The following is a 16,659-nucleotide window of genomic DNA, read 5'->3' as shown; positions in this document are numbered from 1 at the left end:
TTTAAACCTGGCTACCGGAACTGGCAGGTTCAAGAGGAACGCTGTGTACTTGGACCTGGAGGAATTAATGCCGTACCATGYTGAATACTTATTTTTTAAGGGTAACAAAGTAAATATGTAGAATAGTGAAAACAAATCAAAATAAAGCATAAGACRCTGGAGCATAATCATATGACCAATAGCCACAGGAACAACAAATAGCTTGGGAAGCAGTAAATCAATTATAGAAGACAAGGAATCTTCCTATGTGAAAAGCTGTGACCGCCTCTACCTCATAACCAAGAACTTGTTGAAAATGAACGTGGCTTCTTGGCTGTACTTAGTTATTTTGTTTACATGARGACCAAACCAAACATGGAGAAGAAAACGAGAACCACAAATCACTAAGACTTTGAGTTAGCTTCAAGTTTTGTCAGAAGGACTAGCTTTGTCAGCATCGATTTATGTCTCCTGCTACTCTGTATGGCTTGGGTGACTCAATTAAGCGGTTCTGCCCCATCTGCTCCTGCCCCGAGTACTGAAGCRTCTGCAGTAGCCATGCATCTCCCAGCATCCAGCCCTGCTGCTGTCCCACCAGCATCCCAGCCAGTGCCTCACCAATTTCTTTCACGTCCTGGGGCCACTGCTTAAAAGATCTTTGCCAGTTTTAGCAGTAACAGGTTTTGTGCCAAGAAGGGATCATTACAGCCATTAAACCACGTATGGAGCCCGGCTGCCTACCACTACTGCCAACTTTCCCTCCATGGTACCTGCATCAATTTTTAGATGAAAAACAGTGTCCTACAGAATGACATCCAACCTACATCTAAAGAAGCTACATGGTGTATCTGCARCATTTTCCTCACTAAACTATTCCAATTGTTAATTATACTGGCTGTTCAATACAAGTGCCTCATTTCTAGTTTTAGCTTTTTTACTGCTTCCCATCGTAAGATCTTGTTATTCTTTGTTTACAGAAAAGCCTTTTTGTGGTTCTTATGTTCTGCCTGTACTGGCTCACAAGAGAAGGCATCTCTGCAAGCATGCTGAAGCACCCCAAGTATTCCTAGATCTCTGAACCTCTTATAATTTTTCARTAGACTAAGTGTGGTTTTCTGACCTGGACAGTATTTCAGCCACAATCTTACACTCTGTGAGCTCTATCACCTTCTCATTCCTATTCAAATCGCTTTGTTAACATAGCCAAAGATCATTGTAGTCCTTTGTGCCACTGCGTTACACTGCAATTACAGGATCAGTAAGATTGCTACAATTATCTCTGTCACCAGCTCTCTTCTGAGTCACAACTTCCTAGTGATCAGCATTCTTGTTCCCAGATGCAAGTCTTCTATTTGGCTGCATTAAAATGCCTCTTTTTTTAAACTGGATATCRTTTATCAAGTGATCTGCGTTATCCACAATCGACCTTTATTAATTTTTAGAACACTTTCTAAATAATTGCACTTTACCCTCCCTGATCATGGGCAAAAACAAGGATCGGTTTGGAGATGAGAAGGGATCCCTCCTGCAATGCACGAGAAGCAGTTCCATTGCTCAATGATTTCCCACTTGCGTTTTTTCTCTAATAAATTATCCAGCTTTGAGCTATTGAATATGAATTTCATTAAATTCACATATTCAAATATYCAACTGAAATGCAATGTGATACTAATGTCTGACACAAATTGGTATTTCAAAGCAGTATCCTTTTTCAGTCAAAAAAGCTACCTTCTCAAGAACAAGTTTATTTTTTCCTTGATGTCTTATTTGTTGGTCATGTTCTTTCCGTCCTTCAGCCTTGTACTGACTGTGTTTTCTATCAGCCTTTCCAAGATTTTAGCTAGGACTGAGGCCAGGCTTATCCATTCACTGTTACATAATCATCTGATTTACCCTTTTAAACATTGGTACTACAATTACTTTAATAACCTATTTTTAGCACAATTATTTCTATATAGATGTTAATGAATTCAATAGAAAACTAAAACCTATGAAAAAATCCTATAAAAAGGTTAAAAAGTGACTGAGTATGTCTCCYGTCTTTCTTTCTGTCCAAGAATGAATAACACCTAGGTATATGTTATTCATTATGCTCTTCTCACTCGATAGCATGACAAACACTAAATTTTGAAGAGTTATGGACAGCAAAAGAAAGCCCTGCTAAACAGTGCAACAGAGCCATCTGGAACTCTTCTACATTTGCAGAAATCCCAGAATACTGTAGAGTGGTAATTTCTTTTTTTAAGAGAATGAAAAGGAAAAAAAGAAATAGTTTTTTAAAGTCTTTACCATTCTCAGGCGCACAGCCAAGGCTTTTGAAGGGTGCTTACATAATATGCCGGCTTCAGATGAAAAAAAAATGGTATAAAAAAATTCACTCTCTTCTTGGTTGCAAAGGTAAAACTGTGGCGTGACACTGTGAACTGGATCACTGAACTGAGCCAGGATAAAAATAACCCGCACTTCAGCTGTACAGTATGATATCGCAATATGTAACTAGTGCAAGTGAGGAACAAGGATGGGCAGCGAAGAGCAAGAGCTTCCCTGGCTCGGCACCAACGGCAACTGAGCAGCTGCATTCGCGCGACTGCTGTCGAAACCCCTGTTACAGTATGGAGCTTGTTTGCCACTGAAGCCATTTAGAAAACCCGTGCTTCTGCAAACATCACCTCCCGAGCCTACGGCTTGTCTTTGTATTTTTCCATTGCCCTTCCTCTAAACTACCTACTTGTAGTATTAACTTCCTTCTCCTTATTACTCCAGTTTTTGATAAACTTTACAATGTTCAAGAGCCATTAACTTTCGACTCTACTGGGGAACACAACCCAGCTTTGTGCGTCTCACGACCTTCTTCTTCCCTTCAGCGTTTTGTGCCTTCTTTCATTGTGCCTCTATACATATGAAAAGTCACCAAGACCCTACATTGTTCTTTAAATCCCTCTTTAAATTTCCTCTACGAACTCATCTGCCTACTAATCACTTCCTAACAACGATGCCGTTGGCCAGGCTGGCTGCCTTGCCTCTGAGTGCTTGCTCTATCCATCTCTTTGTGCTAAGAGGTTGGACTAAGGTCTTCCATATATATATTTCTTTTGAATTGCATGCATGTGCAGTGCAGTGTATAATGGGCTCAGGCACCTGGTTTGTTGAACACATGCAGAAATCTAGATGGAAAAAACAACTGTATAATCTAACTCCCAAATCTCCTACCTCAAAACTGAACTTTTTTCCCCAAGATATACGGACAAGAGAACTCTYGCTGAGAAATTGTCAGCTTCCTTTGAAGCCAACCTCAAGCCCCTTTTCACCCGAACAGCAGGTTTGCTCTAGGATGCAACAGATTGCTTCCACAAACGACACAGTATCCCCAGTACTGTGCTATTTATCACAAACAGCACAGGTCTGCTTACCCACAACCCGCTTACGGATGGCCTCACAACCTGCCATGAACATTTACGAGATGACCAATGACTAGAGCATCGGCCTACGGATATTTCAAGGCTCATCCATTTCATCTTTACCTCATACAATTGTACTTTTAGTAACCAATGCTTCCTTTCAGATTTTAGGCACGAAGATGACTCCACAATATGCCATTTTTTTCATAGGTCATCTTTAAGAAGAGTTTTAAAATAACTGTTCCCCAACTCTATGCTGTACTTCAGATGACTGGTGGCATCTTTGTCATTTGGCAGAGAATCCGGACTTTCTTACTAATTCAAATAATCACCCTTCCACCAAATGTCTCTGAAACACTTTAATATGAACATCGCTTTCCTCAGCACTATGGTCAATGTAAGTTGTAACATTATGTAGTGCGGGGGAATCCACAGAGCCTCCTCTTACTGACATGGCCTGGATAACAGCAGCTGACATGATGAGTGCAGCTTAATTATGTGTCATTAATGAATCAATAAGCTGCCTGGATCCTAATGTGATTTAAACACAGGGGTGGAGCAGTTTTTCCCTGCGACACATGTAAAGCCTCCAGACCAACACAACCAGCATCACATACAATCAGCCGTAATCCAAAACACGCCCAACAGGTGTACTACACCGAATCACTCCACGTGCCCTGAGCGCAGCATGATGCCCACCGGGGTAATCTAAACAGGACACTTCYCAGACAAGGGCAATCCCCTTGGGAGAGAGATCCCTATTTGGCCATCTAGAGAAAGAATAACTTCATTCCTAGAAAGATTCTGCTCCCTGTTGTGCATCTCTGCATGTCACATATGACTCTTCCTTGGAACTGGTACACAAAGTCATTTAGCAATTACAGGCTGTACTAGAGGAAGATACCAATTCGAAAAAAAGCTTACCAGAATCACCCATCCCACCCTCCAAACAGCCTTCCACATTCAAAGAACTTAATGTCAGGGGCAAACTCCCTGTAGTGCAAAGTACACCCAATGGATGTAGAGCACACCTGATTCAGAAATGTAAAACTTGCTAATATATTTCCACTACTACCAAAATAAGTACCTCCTCCCACAGAAACATTAACACCCTTGATCCTGTACTCACAACCCCAAAATTTTAATATACTTTATCCTGTCCACTGACTGCCTACATGGTAACTGCGTAGGCGAAACAGAGTAAATACTATTTGCCAGCATGARTTCACACAAATGACCCAGCTGGCAGTGGATGAACATTTAGAAATCAATCACTCCATCTCYGATCTCTCAGTTTGGGTGCTCAAGGGAAATCTAAAAATCACCTTCTAAACATAAGCCTTGGGGARGAAAAAATCATAAATCTACTGGATACAGAAAAACAAGGTGTCTGAGAGATTAGCTTTATGGCATATTAGAAATTCCCTTCTCCGCACTRAYCTTTTCATCTTTTATCTATCTTCCTTCCCCTCCCTGGTATCCACCTCCTACCCACCTCCTGCGTTTTGTCACCCCCCCTTTTCCCCCCGCATAGGTACCAATGACCTTTTCCTTTTCTTTTGGAGACAACTCACCYGATCTGTACCTAAATCCATTCCGAGCACTTGTTCGCAGCTTGTAATTTGCTTTGTAATCTTCCGCTTGGATTTCAAACCTGAAGAGCTTGCGTGCCCAGAAGCTTGCCTGAATTTTGCAACTCTATCTATTGGTCTATTAAAGATACCGTTTTGGCCTACAAACCGTCACCTCTGTATGTCCTCAGATAATCACAACTACAGCAAAGCACCACTGGAAATCTGGGTGGACCTACGTGTTAAAATACTGTGTCAGAGCTGTTGCTGTAGGAGCCCRAATGTCTCAAAAATGCTACTGAAATACACTGGTCTTCACTGTGAGATRCTCTCATTACTGACTTTGCCTTGCCCATACATCACACATTGGAAGTCATTCCATTTCAGTGCTTGCTAATTCTTAAGTCTAGCTCATGGCAAACAACCGTGGGCAAAATGATCTCCTAAAGAATTAAAAAACAGATATAGACTGGATTTATTTTCACAGTCAACAAACTAAATGGAAATTTTGATAGAAAAACACATAGAAGAAAATGCTACAACCACGTCAGGTTCATAGGATTTCTCTTTATCCTGCTTCAGTTGTGGGAAAAGCTGGCTTGCTGGCCAGCTGTGAAGAGATGAAGGGCATTAATGCAATGCTCCTCCTGAACTAAGCAATCATAAGACTGAATATTTTTTTAGGGGGTGGAGGTGAAACCCCAAACATTAAAATAGTAAGAGCTCTATAGGCTAGAATAATTATGATTTTTATCAGAGATTCCAGAAGCAGAACTGACTTGTACTTCAAACAGTCTTTCACAGTTTATCTTTCGTATTTATTTCCATTTCTATGATCTACAGAATGAATAATATGAATTAGAATGGTATTAGAAATACATGAAAGCTCAAGGCTATTATGCATTTATCTCATATAACAATGTATCATAGGTATGTATCCTATTTTGAAAAAGTAGGCCAAAGAAAAAGAAAGGCACTGAGCTTGTCTCCGAGAAAACCTCAATGACTGGAATATATAAAGGRCTCTTCCTCTTTCAGCTTAACTGGACCACCGTGTTAATGTTGCAAACAACAGTCCACATACTTTGGCTCCAAAATGCAAAGCTCCTGACTAGGTCCTACGCAGATAGATACTGTATATGTCGGCTGCTAGCTATAATTTATGGTAAGTATGTTTCTTTTGCTATAATTAGACACAAGAAATCGTGAAACCTTTTCTCCAGCAATGCTGGTGGCTATCACTCAGCACCATTTACGCTGCACTGCAGCATCGTACTGCGCTTAGTTCCAAAAAACGGAGAAAAGCAGCAAAGGGAGGTAAGAACCGTGCTGAACGCTCCGCGCACGTGCCTGTGTGCCCAGGGCAGGGCACGGCGAGCAGGAGCACGCGGTCACTGGGCACCTTGGGAGGGGGCACGCTGCCGAGCGAACCCCCTCCAGCCAGAGCACACGCGGAAGATTGTAACAAAGCGGCTGAAGACAGCGTCCGGCCTCGGCTAGTTGACCAGGAGTTGCATCTGCGCTAAGCGCTTGGTTCCCCGTACCCAAATCTTCGGCACACAGGTCATCGGCAACCCGGTTTTCCTTACTAGGGAAGCATTAGACTGAGATTTGGTGGGCTGGTTTTACGGACTTAAGGGTGGAAGTGGGGCATGGCCTCCGGAATTGACTTTTAGTTACTAAGTTCCTTCTGTCGAAGTGAAATTTTCTCCCCARGGATAACAGTACCGCCAGCCGGGAAGACTTCAGAGTCTTTGATTGTGACGAGATTCTGAGTTCATTTAAAACAAATGGGATGTAGTCAGTTTGCTCAGCTGTAAGGGGTCCAGGTGTGATACTGTACACTAGCAGCATGCTAAAGAGATTGAGCAAACACCTCTGAAAAGACGAGCGAGGGCAATGTGAAGGAAAGCCTGAATAAAGAACAGCAATGGTTCTTATTTTCCAGAAGCTATTTTAAAATGTCAAATGCATCAATATTCCAGAAAACTATTTACAGTGCATTTTGCCATTTTTATGCACATTAAATGCTTATTTTTATAGTACTTTACTATTTTTGAAGCTGATGGGGAAGTACACCTACTATTTCTGTTTTCATAGAGCTTTGATTTGATGTAGTACTTTTGAAATTGTCCTAAAAAGACATAATTTTGCCCTGTGATTAAGAAAAAGCTAAGAAAAGATCCAGGAAAGGCTAAATATAATAAATAAGTTACATGTAACATTGTCCTTACCACATTACACTTCCATGCACTTACTTCAACCTGACCTTTATATTTAGCAACATAAAAAATGTAAGTAAAAGGTAAACACAGTAAATACACATAAATATTAAGCTATCCACGGTGTAGAAATCAACAGTATTGCTCGCAACCTTAGGTGAGTATTGTCAACATTACTTAACCATTCATGCAAACTGCTGTACTCACAACAGGGCACATTAAGTATCTTCAGCAATAAAAACATAAAAGTCAACTAGTGTTAAATCCCAATACWGACAAGCTTTCACTGCTGTTCGTATAGCTTGCTTAGACAAATTCATGATACTAAACAGATCTTAAACATATTAAATGAAAACAGCAACATTTTATATCTCCTTCGCACTGGCATAAAATGACTGTACATGAGGTGAAGTTACAGAGAATCAGGTCTAATGCATATTTAGGCAAGTTCTGTCTCTCCAGTAAAATTTGTATCGATCGAATCCCTACTTACTTTGGAAGGGGAGCCCTCAGTGATTTTCACCAGCTGCCAGAGAATAGAGTAATGGGAACACTGCAGTGCCTGAACAACTATCTGCAACAGAGGGAACACAAAGAATCGCAGCGCGCTGGAAATATCAGGCATATCACTAATACGTATGTAAAATTTATAAGGCATTTTGGGAAGAAAAAAACAGGAGCAGCTCTTCGGCAACACTTTTTGTTTTCAAGGATACGGTGTTATCGCTCAGTTTGGTGCGGTAAGGAACCAGTTTACTGTCGATGAAAAAAATACTGTGTACATGCTYGGAAGCAAAACAAAGCAGAAAACTGTATTAGAATATAATATTCTATATTCTCTATATTCTCTCTATATTCTCATGTCTCACAACATGAGAGAAGTAAAAGCCAACACCTGCGTATCTCAGTGCAAAAGCATCTGTTTAAACATCTCTACATCTTAATTGGCTAATAGAATAATCAGCAATTCTGTGCCATTATCAGATGACCATGTAGCCCAACTTCTTAAAAAAAAGGAGAAAATACTAAGTAGCCTTAARTAGCGACTGCAGAGAGAGCGGAAGGTCACACAGCTCAGAGCCGTGGCTACACACRGGCCCGTGGCAATGAGGGGGGCCGAGACCGGCAGGCTCTAACGCTGTGCCACACCTGCGCCTCGCCTGGCCGAGGGAAGGCAGTAGGGGACAAAGCCGTAGAAAATTCCTCATCTAACTGCCTGTCGAAAGAGTCAGACCTCCCAACACCCGGCACCCCACGTCTCCCCTACGATTCCTTCTAGAAAACATTTTTACAGAATTTCTTGAGAAGAGAATTCTTTCCTAAATGAAGCCTGGTTAGAATTAACAGCTGCCTTCCAATTCAACCCAAATTTTAACTTAAAATATGCTGAAATACTGGAGTAGGCAGTTTACGTTTGAAACTGGAAGTGCATCCTGGGAGAAGGAGAAATGGCCCCTGTGCTCATCCATGAGAAGAGTAGAACAAAATTAGGAGGCAAAAAGTCTAAGATTAACATCCGCTAAAAGAACTCCACGGGAAAAGCTGGCCAGCATCCCTCCTATAGGCTTGTCTTAGTTCCTGGTTTTCATAAGCATCCATCTTACCTTCAATACAAAATAATTGTCTGTGATAATTCCAAATGTAGACAAGTTCTATAAAAGCTGGGTTTCAGTGTAAACATGATCACTTACGCAGTGCAGCCAAGAACGTAACTTTATTTCACAGATGAGAAATGTGGGGCAAGTAGCTTGGTCAAAATCACATAGAGCAAAAGCAGAAACAGAAGAAGAATCCAAGATTTTTCACCCCTTGAAAGGCACTTCACTACAGTAGTAATTTCATTCAAGACCCCATGATTTCTTTAAATAACTAAAGCGTAGTGAATTAATCTCTTAAAAAAAACAAGCAAAAAAACCCCCCAAACTCTTTAACACTTGAGTCCCCAAACGATGTAAGGTAGGCATGGCTTACTGTACCTGTTCTGGCATCGCTCCGTGTTCAATTCCAGTTCTCAGTAATCGGTAGCAGTTACTGAACAGATCCCATTTTGTGAGATCGTGAGCACTAGGATGAGAAGCAATAAAGAGAGATTAGTTGGGTTCTCGGCGCTGGCAGCTCAGAGAGTAGTTTGGTATTTCGGCAAGGCTGAGACAAGAGCGTACGCTGAACAAGGCAGCTATACAAGTAGCTCACGCCACGTTAAAAGCAAAAGTTCTGCTTCCCGATAACAGAGCAAAAATCTTTTACTACACGAGATTTTTGCAATGAGGAGATAAACTTGATGCATACCACACATCCGTAAAAAGAAATTTAAGTGCAGTTACTAGCTCCTTCTCAGGGTTGCCTCTAAATCAGCTCTCCTCTGGCTCTAAACATCAACAGATCTTCCGAAGGCACTTCCCTTGGCATTGTAGCAGAAACTACGACTTAACTCCCACAATATATATTGAGTGGAAAAACTGCTTTAAGCAAAATAAATTTACATAATCGTCTGCTCTATTATTTAGGGTAAAATAATATACATTATCACTAAATATTAAAGACCTTAATATATCCTAAAGTAAGACAGCATCATATGCAGGTATATGAGACAGATGGTATCAACTGCCCCCCCAGCGTTTCACAATTAAGTTATACTAATCTGATTCTCCAGCAAGATGAATATATTTGCAACATATATTCTGCAGTCTTATAGATCTCAACAGCTCAAGTTATAGTTTTATTTATATAGAACTGACAAATATTGAATAAATTATAATGGTGTTTAACATTTTTTCCCATTCTGCAGCGGAATTAAACTGAGGTCATTTGAAATGATTTATAAACACATACAAAAGGGCAAGCCACCGCAGAATAATCAGAAATTTGGTGATTAGGATACTCACCTAGAAGGAGGAGGGATGCTCAGACTGACCTGGCAAGTTAAATCAGATAAAGCAGTCTCTTGCATCTGACTCCCTCTCATCCGAGCACCCTGACTGCCAAGATACGCTCACTTTCCCACCCCTTTGCTTCTGCCCTGCATTGCTGCTCTCTGACTGTTTAAATAATTAACTACCTTGCTCAGGCATAGAGAATAATTCTCTAGGTCTGAAACTCAAGACCAGGAATGCCTAGATCCTATCAAAATCCCTATAACAAAATGCTGTTAGTCTGGAGCGTGTTAGCCCCACAACCTGGAAAACCTCACACGTAAAAGTTTTGCAGAAAACTTAACAATTAATGCCCTTATGCTGAGAGCAAGTGAAGCACGCGCTCCAAGGTTGTGCCACTGAGCCAAGGTGCATCCTGACTTCTCATTAAAATCCACAAACAGAASAACAACAGTCTGGAAATCTTAAAAGAAAAAAACTTTTTTTTTTTTTTTTTAAAGCAAWCATACCCCCACACTTAAATTCCGGATGGTTGTGGAAGTATGGAAATGAGATGTTTTATAGATAAATTACAGGCTCTCAGGGAGCTGCCTCTGACTAGTCATATCAAGCGCACAGACCCTGCTTCAGCAAATTACAGAGCTGCTAGCAAGGCAGAGCCGTACCTCCTTAATTATAGCATTGTAATTAAAGCAGTAAAATCTCCTTGGTGGGCAGAGGCAGATATCACAGCATAGATTATCCCACAGAGGATCTGAAAGGAAGAACTGTCTTACCTCTGACTTTTCATTTGAGACCCCTCCATGTCAGAGGGCTGTCACCGTGGGGCATTGCCCCCGGCCGTGACAGCTGGGGACACCTTAGCTCTTTGCTCTGAGCCCGGCCTTGGAAGCGTCCTCAGGAAGAGCCTTCCAGAGCAACAGCTTCCAAAGCTGAAAACTACCAACTCCGTACAAGTTTCATAGTGCTTTGCAATGTACRCTTCCTTAAAGAGGAGCCTCCACATTAAATTTAGGGATAGTCTGGAACACCTTTGTTTCTTTGAACTACTTAACAATCAAAACAACAGCAAAAAAAMMCCCAAAAACGTTGAACATAACACAATGCACCAAAGAGGTTCAGCTTGTCTGGCATAGAGATTCTTAGAATGAAAATTCATATTTAACACAGAATTTTCCCTCTCTTGGTCCCTTCCATGTCAGAACATCTTCATGGTGGACTACAGAAAACCAGGTCCAACATTTCATGAAAGAAGGATTCTTTTCATCCCTGTGGATAGCACTGTTCCCYGGGGCACGTGTTTCTACCAGACACTATGGGAGCTGAGGTAAAGATATCAATTCCACAGCGTTTCTGAAAGGGTGGAAAGAAGAGGCCCAGAAAACTCCTTATAAAAGAGKTGATCTCTCTCTCCCTCCACAAAACTGCTGTCTTTTAGAAGATGCACGTAGTGAGCAGAGCTGTACCCTGGGCTTGGAACAGCTCTGCTAGCTACAGTCTTGCTTCTCTACTGAGGTTTCGTTTATCTTCATCCCTCCTTCTTCAGGATGTAACAAACTTCCACATAACTTAGTCTGAAGGAATCTGATGTGTTGAGTGTGAAAGTTCAGCTGAGTTGGGCTGGACACACGGTATGGAAAGATTGTCTCCATGTACGTAAAACCCCAAAAGATGCTACAACTGTGTGTGAGGCCCTGGCAAAAAGAAGCCTAAATGTTTATTCCACGTGTTTTATTTCAGAAAACCTCAACAAGGTTTATTATTCCATTCCGAAGACTTGGAAGGAAAGATTGAAATGAAGAATTTCATTTGTACCTGAAATACYGCCATCTTTGTTTGATGAAAGACATTTTAATTAAAAAGTGTGATGCGAGCCCTTTGCTGCCAAACAGCATTTTGTTCTTTCTAAAATATCTATCTCCCACCGAATTGGTTTCATTGACTCAGCCTGTAAGCCTTCTAATACTGCRAGTGATTTCATTACCATTTGATTTACTTTAATTTAATTAGGAGGAAAACTGAGCAGCAAATATGGTCTACAGGATATCTGTCCTTAACTCCCTGGAAAAAAAGAGTTATGGTTCCTTTATCCTAGAATATGAAGCAGCAACTTCCAAGGAAACACAAGCACAGATAAGGTAGTTTGAAGGTTCTCCTACTGCAAGAAGGGAAGGACTTGTTTCTTTTTGAAACCTCAGCAGTTGCTTTTTCACTGCACTGTCTGAAGATCTGCCAGATATCAGTTGTTAGCCTACCACTTCAACTTCTTCTACTGATTTAATTTCTTCTGGCTACCAGTTGATGACAGACAACTACAGTATCAGGCAACAGCCACTCTTCTTTGAGAAGAGAATACTCAATGCAAGGTTGGATTGAAGATCTTAATCTCATATCTAAAGGTTTGGTAAAACTCTGTCTCAGATGGTATGATTGCTTCCCTTTAACAAAGAAACCACAGCAGACTTAACATTCAGTGGAGTAATGAAAAGGATTTCAGTCCCTATATACCAGCAGATATTAATTAGAAATTCCCATTGAAATATAATCATAAATCCCAAATCAGCTGAGAAATGATACACAGCTATTCTCAGCCCTACAAGATTGGATTCTTTTCGTTTTTTTTTTTTTTTTTTTTTGAAGTTAGATGTCCCTGAGCCTGATTTGTGTTTCATTCTACAAAACTTTGTCTAGAGTCTGAAATACCTCTTTAGAGATTTGGAACCCTAAAGGAAGAAAGTATACATGAGAGACTCTCTCCGGAAAGTCTTAAGAGTTGTGCTGCTCTCTTGGATGTGAATTACGGCTTTCACCAGTCCTGTCGGGGAAGGCAGGAGTGGCTCCAGAGTGTTACCAGGGAGACCGAAAAACTAATTTGCACATGTATCAGCCTGCTTCACTACAGAAATTAGTAACGATTTAATGAACTCTGTGGGACTCYTGTAGAATGGAAAGAAAGAACAGATATTTCAGAACTACTTCATACAGTGAGCCAATACAAGATTTAGGATTAAGTGAGGACCAAGCCCAGCACAGAGGGAGAAGCAAGTCACTAAAACCAAACACACTTATTGGTATAAAAAAGGTTACAGAAGCAAGTACCTCTCACATCTTGTGATAAGGAAGAAATGATTTGTGACTCTCAGCAACATATGAAGCTTTCTTGCCTGCTGACCAAGAGCAATTACTTCCTACAATTGACAGAGGAGGAAGATTAAGTCTTTGTRTTATCCTCCGAAATTCAGGCGGGTCAAGTGAAATGGTCCAGGATGTTCTACAAGCTATGGGGTGCTCACAGGTCTCAGAGAGCAGCAGGACACAAAAAGCTTATGCCTGGTTCCTTTGCTCTGGTGCACCCCGTGGCTGGTGAAGGGCGTTTCTGTGCAATCCAGGCAGTTAAGACTTTGCCAACAACTCAGCTGGAAACTGTATTCCTGGCATTTCTGCAGGAAGAGAAATGCTGTCTTCCAAACTCTCATCATAAACTATTAATGATTATTATTACTACTGCTCATTTTCACTATTTTGAAGAGAAACATTTCAAAGGCATGCAGAAACTGAGAGAAACAACTTCCTCCATGCCTTTCCTAAGCTGAGGCTCAAAGCAAAGATGTGGTTTGCATCCACTGGCTGTGGAGATACGAATTGTCCCTTATGCGCAGATTGTCTGACGTGCAGGGGAATATCGGTACAACACTCCYAGGTATAGAAGCATTTAGCACGGGATGGTATGCCATATGCATTTTCATAACAAATCTGTAAAAGTAATAAGTCATTAACTAAGCAAGGTCACAGACTAGACCAAATAGTAATACTCACAATGCCATCAAGCATTCATCAATCTCCATTTTACAGTTTAGACCATAAATTTTCTCATTTCCTAACACCAGACATCAACTCATATTTGCTGAGATGATAAAATTAACATAGTAAATTTTCCAGGGAAAATCACATACTTGTGAAAAGAGGTTAATCTCTTTAACGTGGAGAGCACATTATATATGTCATCGTCATCAGCTTCTTCTCCCTGAAAATGAAAGGAAATCCATGAAGAGCAAAATCCATGCACTGAGAGTACATTACTGCAGAGGGAGGAGCAGACTCATCTGAAAGTTTATGTTGACACCAAAACTGACTTCAAATGTTACGACTACTTTTATTTTGGTTCCATAATAATAATATGGAAATAACCACTGCATAGCACTAGGAAATAGGCAAGATCATCTGATAATATTCAGCGGTATCACAGTATTAATACTCAAACCAGCATCCTCTAGCAGTAGAAATCGTTCCCCAAGGAAAAAAACCTGAGCTCTAGCTCGCTCTACAAAAAGGCCTGAACTGCAATTTAGCAATCAGCTGATGAATGAGCTACGAGAATAAAGCCAAATGCTCCTCTTGTTCCACACCAGAAAACTGCAGATGTCAATAGGAGGTTTTTACAATGATCAATGGGAAAATCCCTTTCTTTTCATATCCTTCATTGCTATTCAGTGTGTTACACATTGTAACGCGTGACAGTCACATCGTACAGAGTGACATATGTTCAGAACTGGATGGCAGGGGCTTGTTTTTCCAGATTTTACAAATCTGGAGGAATCACAAACCCTAGAGTAAATATTGCACAACGCAATCAAAACTTTTAATTTCAATTTAATTTTTATTTTTTGACATTTTAAAATGTCATTATCCTAAAATTTTATGCCAACTGAGCATCAAATTCTCCTAGTGAACCACTGGAAAGAAGACATTGCCAAAACTTCAATTTTTCCAGGAACTTTCTGAAGTGGAAAATACACTTAAAGCAATTCTTCTCCATTTCATTTTGTTTTGATCAATCAATTGCTTTCCAACTAAAAGCCCAGGAATTAAACATTTCCCTGCCTTCAGATGCAATTGTCAATCAATGTTTCTCTCATTATCAACCTAGTAGGGAGCCGTAAAACAGTGTGATGCTTGCTTGGGTACAGATGTGTGTGCTGCAGAATTTAAAATCTCTTCTTAATGATTAAATAAACTTACTAAAATTAATTATTCCACAAACTATCATCCAGTAAAGAAAATGACAAATGCCAAAATTTAAATTCCTTGCTATCTCACATTTTTGTCTTATTTTCATCTCCCCATCCTTCTCCTTGTCATACGTCTGACCTCTGCCCTCCCTGTTCCTTACAGATCTAAAGCTCTTAATTCTTCATTTCTCATATGACTCCCAGCCACGGCTCTTCTCTCAAATCCTCATCCGTCTCTCATGCAGGTCCCCAAGTGAATACACACAAAGATCTTAAGCCCTTGCTCGCRTTTCTCTACCCCTGCCCAAAGCTGGGTGAAGGAAGGGGCTGCAGCAGAAGTATTTGCTACCACCGGCCCCTGCTCCTTCAGAAGATCAAGCTTTGTCCAGTCACCTCAGTGCCTCCTTCAGGRCTTCTCCCGCTTGAGCGCTGCACAGAGAGAAGCAGCCCGCAAAGAGAAGGGAAGGGAAACGGAGTGTGAATAAGCAGTTACAGGCTTACTGATTCAAGAGCAGTTCTAAGTAATAAAAGGAAGATTGAAGGAAAAAGCTTTCTCCTCCATGCATTTCTCCTGGGATGGAAGCAACTTATGAATCCTGGGATCTCACTGCTCTCTCCTGATTCCCCTTGCGCAGCGGTGAGGTCAGAGCAGTGTCAGAAGGGAGAGGACAGCGCTGCAGGCCTCTACAGAGCACCTAAAGCACAGAGTGCATTTTCTGGACTCTCTCAACATTCATGTATCCATAGTCTAAAACGCAACTGAACCTAAATGCTTTACTGGCATAAACTGGCATAACTGGTCTGCAGTGTGGGCTGGGGGTGGAAGACAGGCAGATTCACAGTCTCCTTCCATCTTTACTGCTTGTAGTGGCTGGAAAGTGGTTCCTTGTGCCCCACAGACCATAATTCCCGCTGGAGAGGACTCCCTGAGGAAGGCTTCTGAAATATAGATAGGGACTGCAAGGTGGCAGAGGTGAAAATGGGACTGGATATCCTCAGACCAGAAAATCCAAGAACAAGGCGACTGATGCTAGAGTAAACCAAACTCAACACTCATGGGACTGCTGGTTTCCAAAAGGGTAYGTGGATGACAGAAAAGGAGGTAGCGGAGTTAGAGGTTCTTGTCTCTTGACTCCTCTTCAAAGCTGCTGCGTAGAGGAGAATGGGAAAATCAGAGAAATGATACCTGCTGTAGAGCCACAGGAGTCGTAAGTGTTCCTGCAGCCGTTAACTGAGTCTAGGATTGGGGTTGAAAATATTATTTGTGGGTGTCTCAACAGCTCTGTTAAAACGGTGAGCTGATCTTTTCTTGGGTACTGAAGTTAAACTATCCAGGGAGCAGAACGCAGCCTCTGAACCCTTSAAGGGATGGAAAACATAATCCACCCCATGGATGGATAAAGCCGGCTTCACAGCGAAGCGGTGTGGACTCTTCAAGGGTGGCTCTTCCGCAGAGGCTGCGTGTCCCCAGGCAGACCTCATTTGTGTTTGTTACACAGGCCGTTACGTGACCGTCTCTAGAGAGAACAAACACGGCATTTGCTTTGCAGGTGCTCAGAGATAAAATTAGGGGAAAAAGCTCAAAGGAGACATCTTCATAATGTCTT

General features: G+C 41.3%; 1 protein-coding gene across 6 annotated transcripts in view; it reads right to left on the bottom strand.

Annotated features, from left to right (window-relative positions):
* STAG1 (stromal antigen 1) overlaps nt 1-16,659 on the bottom strand; it is a 154,353-nt gene that overhangs the window by 28,768 nt on the left and 108,926 nt on the right. For 5 of the 6 annotated variants that reach the window (XM_026075538.1, XM_026075542.1, XM_026075539.1 and 2 more), the window contains 3 exons: nt 13,997-14,067; nt 9,147-9,234; nt 7,664-7,744 (listed from right to left, as the gene is read on the bottom strand). In XM_026075538.1, the coding sequence (XP_025931323.1) occupies nt 7,664-7,744; nt 9,147-9,234; nt 13,997-14,067 (240 nt within the window). The remainder of the gene's footprint in view (nt 1-7,663; nt 7,745-9,146; nt 9,235-13,996; nt 14,068-16,659) is intronic. The other variant, XM_026075541.1, reaches the window with a different exon arrangement.

This window comes from Apteryx rowi, unplaced genomic scaffold (genome assembly GCF_003343035.1).
Source record: "Apteryx rowi isolate R43461 unplaced genomic scaffold, aptRow1 scaffold_406, whole genome shotgun sequence".
Classification (NCBI taxonomy): Eukaryota; Metazoa; Chordata; class Aves; order Apterygiformes; family Apterygidae; genus Apteryx; species Apteryx rowi.
The sequence above is the reverse complement of the archived record's forward strand: the minus strand, read 5'-3'. Positions and strand labels throughout refer to the sequence as shown.